General features: G+C 39.5%; 1 protein-coding gene across 1 annotated transcript in view; it reads left to right on the forward strand.

Annotated features, from left to right (window-relative positions):
* LOC101971054 (cytochrome P450 2C9) overlaps positions 1-2595 on the forward strand; it is a 35095-nt gene extending 32500 nt beyond the window's left edge. The window contains exon 9 of the mRNA XM_005333700.5: positions 954-2595. Within this exon, the coding sequence (XP_005333757.1) occupies positions 954-1135 (182 nt within the window). The 3' untranslated portion in view covers positions 1136-2595. The remainder of the gene's footprint in view (positions 1-953) is intronic.
* Positions 2596-6000: the final 3405 nt, after the last annotated feature.

The raw sequence follows: 6000 nt of genomic DNA on the forward strand, positions 1-6000 counted from the left end.
AAAAAAATAGCAACACATTTTTAAGGAAGGAATGAACCAGGTAGTCTTCTCAGGAATGTCAGAAACTTCCCAAAAACTATGGAGTCATGGAAAATTGGGGGATGTGGCAGGAACTACTGCAATGATCTCAGAGCACATTGCTCTTCCTACATTCATGATCATGTCTTGAATATTGGATCTCCACACCCACAGTATGTGTGTGTGTCCTGAGTCTCTGATCATGGAATCTTCTTCTTCAATGCCATGACTTTGATGTCTGTCTTATATCTGGCAGTATAGACACCATGGTGACCAGATCAGAGACTACTCTACTCCTCTATTACTCTACTACTTTTCATTTCAACATGTTAGACAATAAATGAGTAAATAAAAAAGTATAATTCTAGGTGATTCGTGCTTCTATGAAATCATAAGTACGATGTTGAGGAAACCCAAAGAGGGCAAGATTTTATTGCTTGAAGGAATCATAGGGAGTATTAAGAAGAAATGAAATTTCATCTGCTTCTTAGGAAAGGAAAGCTGTCTCTTATGCAAGACGATTAACATGATACCCAGCATGAATATCATGTCCTTTGGAGATTTCTGAAAAGTATGCATAGTTAGAGATGGGGATAGAAGGTCTGAAGAATGAGAAGCAAGATCATGGAACTTTATTATGGGAACAGGAAACACACCACTGTGCATGTGTTTCTAGAAAAATATACTTTAGAAAATTCAAATGTTAAAGTGCTTGTTATAAGCCTATATTCAGTATATATTGTTTATAGTAAATATTTGTTTAAGATCATAAATGGAGGAGTGTGTTCATCCTTTTTCCATTACCATTATCTTAACATTAAGTCATTCAACAAATGGTCTGCATATTATTATTTTGCCAGTAAGAATCACAGTGCTTGTCACTGCTCCCAGTTACATGAGAGCATTTACCACTCTCTACCTTTCTTATTTTTCAGGGAAACGAAAGTGTATGGGAGAGTCCCTGGCCAACATGGAGCTGTTCTTATTCCTGACTACTATTTTACAGCACTTTCACCTGAAATCTCTGGTTAACCCAAAAGACCTTGATGTCACCCCAGTTGCCAATGGAATTCAATATCTGCCACCCTCATACCAACTCTGCTTCATTCCTATCTGAAGAAGAGCAGACTGCGGTTGTGTTCCTATCTTCAACCACTTCTTTTGGGGCATGGGGCATTGTCTATCCACTCTCTTTCTCCTCTCACATCTCTCCAGTCCCTCAGGATTCACAGGTCACACATTCTCCTTTCTGGAGAGATTTCCTGGTGACTACAGAAATAGATCTGCTCTTCCCTGTGCTACATAACAGTTGTACTGACCACCCCAAGTGCTAACACTGATCCAATGCTGAGTTATTAATAGGCTACCATTGTAAAAGAGCAAAGTGATTGGAATATGACCCCTTAGAGCCATGCATCCCTTGCATGTTCTGAATAAAAGTCATCATTAATTTCTACATCAATTCTCAGTCTTTCCTTCTTTTTCTTTTTTATTCATTTTAGTTATACATAATATTAGGATTCATTTTGACATATAAGCACAAATAAAATTTGCTCTAATTCAGTGCCCAACACTTCCACTTTTACCCCTTCCTGCATCCCACTCTTCTTTCTATTTATTCATAGATTTTAAGTTAGTGCTTTACAGATATACATAATGGTGAAATTCACCAGGGTAGATCCATTTGTACATAGGGTAGTTTGGTCAATTTCACTCCATCATTCCTCCTGTTACTCATCCCTTCTTCTTTCCTCTAAATCCCCTTTCTTTACTTCACTATATCCCTTCTATTTTCATGGATTTATATACACAAACACCCTACTTTTTTCCCATTATTTTGGCCTAGCTTCACATCTGAGAAAAAAAAATATGCAACACTTGAATTTCTCAGTCTGGCTTATTTCACTAAGCATGAGGCTCTCCATTTTCACCCATTTACAAAAAAAATGCCATAATTTTATTCTCTGTGGTTGAGTAAAATTCCATCATACAAATATACCACTTTTTTCCCATTTATCTACATGAGCATCTGAGATGGTTCCTTAGTTTGGTTACTGTAATTGGGCTGCTATAAACATTGACGTTGCTGTATCACTATGATATGTTGGTTTTAGTTCTATTGGATAAATACTAAGGAGTGGTATAGCTGGGTCATGATTATTCCATGCCTAGTTTTTTGAGGACTCCATACTGCTATATTAACAGCCCAACAACAGTGTATACCTTTTCCCCCACATTCTTGCTAGCATTTATTATGATTTGTATTCTTTATAATTGCTATTCTAACTGGAGTAAGGTGAAATCTTAGTGCAGTTCTGATTTGTATTTCCATGATAGAGTTGTTGGAATATTTTTTGGCCATTGTGTTTCTTTTTTTCAGAGATGTCTGTTTAGTTCTTTTGTCCATTTATTAATTAAATTGTCTTCTTGTATTAAGATTTTTTAGGGGCTCAAGATGTGGCTCAAGCAGTAGCGCACTCGCCTGGCATGCGTGCGGCCTGGGTTCAATCCTCAACACCACATACAAACAAAGATGTTGTGTCCACCAAAAATTAAAAAAATAAATATTAAAAATTCTCTCTCTCTCTCAATATTTTTTAAAAAATATTTTTTAGTTTTTTATATATTCTGGATATTAATTTCCTTTCAGAGGAGTATCTGGCAAAGAATTTTCTCCCATTCTGTAGACCCTCTCTTCATGCTCCTATTTCCCTGTGTTATGGAAAAGTATGGAAATCATGGCACTGGAGAGAGACAAGTGGCATATGGAGATGTAGAAAAGCAAGGTTCTTTCAGCACTGGTGTGGGCTCAGTGGAGTCTTTTACAAAGACTGAACATAGCCCTTTGTTCTCAGTACCTTTTATATACAGTACAGACTCCCAGGGTTTAAGACTTTTTCATGCAAGTACCCTTGATGTTTCCCCCTTTCCCCAGGCTGCTCTGATACCTACCATAGTTACTGAGCGAGATGATTACAGAAGCCAAAACTAGCAGGTTGCAGCTATTAACAGAGATAAAAGGAAACATCTTAGGAAGGAGGTGCTGCTTCATTTGCCCCCTTTTAACACTCAGAATGCATATGCAGCTTTCAGAGAGCATCATTTTTACCACTTGCTGGTATCTTCTCATGAGCAATAGATGAGAGACTCTCTCTTTTTTGACAACTGTTTTTATAAAACTTCTTATAATGTTGATTAGGAGGAGCAGAAAGTGAGGAATAAGTAGACATCCAGCAAATATAACCATAATCACCCCAATTATTGTCTTGATCCCTCTTATCCAAGAGAATCATCCTCTGAAGAGGTTGTCTATGTGGGTCATAGATGGAATATCCATACCCAGAATTTTTTCCAATTCTGTACAGGCACATGGACCACTTTTACCATATGATCTGTGATCTTATTTCTATAACTTTCCCCTGTGTCATCTCTTCGTAAACAATAGTTACTCAAGTTTTCTGCAACTCCCTGGTCTAATCCAGTTTCTCAGATACATAGGTCACATGAAGAGGTAGAATCTGAGGGACCAGATTAATAACAACAAGCAATTGCAATAAGTATATATACTTAGACAAAGGAAGGCAGTATGTAAACAGTAAGAAAATATTTGTAGAGAATCAAATCATTCATTTTTTTTTTATCAGGCAGTTGACTCCTTGGTCTTCAGCCATAGGTTGACAGACTAGCTTCTGGTGTGGTCACAGCAGGGGTTTGAGATCACTGTCTCCTTCTCTGTAACATCAGACACAGGGATGTTTCTGGATTAAGGGCTGTTCTCCATTTCCCTGATCCTCAGTTGGGCCAGCAGGTTTGGCTCTGGAGTGGTGGATCAAAGTGTCCATTTCTGTTCCTTTGAGAGCAGTAGAGGTGGTTAAGAGTACAATGTGGGTCCCCTTTCACATTGGTTTTAAGGGCTTCTTTTTAAGTCTCTTATCCATATTTGGTCCCCAGGTGTTTTTGAGATGATGATCCCCTATCTTTTTAGCTTTTTATGTAAATCTAAGTCTCTTAATTATCTGGTGTTTCCCCTTAAGCTGACCAGTCAGGGTGGTCACCCATATAGGATTCTAAATGGCAAAAATCCTGTTTGCCTGGGGCAAGCATCTCATTTTTAAGAGGGTGATAGGCAGCATGTAGTTTCCACTGAATTTTTAAAGCCCTTGTCACCTGTTGTACTCTCTCAGCCACAAATACTGGTCCATTGTCTGACCCTATGGTTATAGGAATTCCATATCTGGGAATAACACCCTCAGGAGAACCTTAGTTATCTCTTTTGTCTTTTTAGTTCAGGATGGAAAAGCTTCCACCTATCCCAAGAAACTGCAGACAAAAACTGTTAAGTATTTATATCCTTGGTTTAGGGTGCTTCGGTGAAGTTCATTTCTATATCTTCAAATAGGAACAGTCCACAGTGCTGTCTGTGTTTCTGCCAATTTTTTAGATCCCTGGTGAGCATTGTTTTGTAAGCAGGTCGTATAATGCTAAGAGACAGAGGAGCAGAGTGCAAGGAGACAAGCAGTGAGGTAGAACCAGCCTAGTAAGGTCCTCGAGGCAGTTTTTCCCACGTGGGTTTATAACGAGATGACTAGCACCTGGATAGGGTAGGTTCCCGCTCAGGAGGTGTAAGCCGCCTTGGAAATAAAAAGTATAAAATAATCAGTAAGAAATAAAGACAGAGCCAGAAATAAGATTCAAAGAGGAGTGCCTGATGGGTCTTCTAGTCCTGATAGGAGCTGGAAATGAACAGCTGAAAAAAGGCTCCAATTCTTTATGTGGGAGTACATCAAAGGCAGGGTAAGGTTTCAGTAGGAGGATTCAGTTCAGTGCTTGCTTCTTCTTGGTTTCTTCTTCCATTTACTGCAAAGGAGTCTTGCAGTAAACAGGTTGATTGGCATTTGGCAAGCCATACCCATCTCTGGGAGGTTATATGGCTCCAAGGTGTCTTTCCCGTCTCTGGGGCTATGCTAGAACCTTAGCAGGAGCTAGACAGGACGCCACATTCTCAAACCAGCGAGGTTCCCACTGGGATTTCCCAATACCAGGTTTTCATGACTAATAGTTTCAACATCACTTTAGTCCATGCACATTTCATGGATAGCTCCCAGCATGGGTCAGGTCGCCTTGTTGGCGGATCAGTCTGTAAGCTAGTTGTTTGGGAATATACACTTGATGGTCCCTTATGAACCACCATCCTGTTGTGGCCTTGGTTTCCTCCCCACACCTTTTTTTAATCCATTTTTCTTCCTCAGGAGAGTACCTGAGAAAAGTGAGCATTTCTGGGCTAGCAATATTTTTAATTTTTTCAGGCAGCCTGTTTGGTGGCAGTATCAACATGATGCTTTCCTTTTGTCACTGAGTCATCTCCCTTTTGGTGACCCTAATAGGGGACAATTCCACCTCCTTTGGCTCCCATACTACTTCTAGAAGTTCCAAAATTTCGGCTTGGTTCTTGATCCTTTTTTCTTCTTCAGTAAGGAGTCCTCTTTCCTTTTATAAATTTCCACGGACATATAGAGTAGTAAAATGATACTGTGGTTCAATATAGATGTTGGCTTGCTGGTCTTGGCTGAGTTCCAGTGTCCTAATTAATGTCCAAAATTCTGCTCTTTGTGCTGACTGTCCTTGGAGAAGTGCCTCTTTTTCCACTATTTTGGAGTTGAATATGATGGCATAATCGGGTATTCTCATAAAATTACTTCCATCAGTGTATAGGACCAAGTCTGGTCTGCTGGAAAATATTCTACCTAGTACTTCTAAACAGTTATGGTCATGGGGGCCTGCATTGCCTGGGAGGAAGGTAGCTGGGTTTAAGAGTTTTTCCTGTGGATTTTCACATAGCGACACTTGATATTGAGTCATTCATGCATTTGTGAGCCAATGGTGACCTCTGTTATTCAAGGTTACAACTGAGTGAGGGACTTTTAACATTGAGGTCTTGTCCTAGTGTCAGCTTCCCTTGATCAACAGAGTGGTGGCTGCCAG

Source organism: Ictidomys tridecemlineatus, chromosome 1 (assembly GCF_052094955.1).
Source record: "Ictidomys tridecemlineatus isolate mIctTri1 chromosome 1, mIctTri1.hap1, whole genome shotgun sequence".
Classification (NCBI taxonomy): Eukaryota; Metazoa; Chordata; class Mammalia; order Rodentia; family Sciuridae; genus Ictidomys; species Ictidomys tridecemlineatus.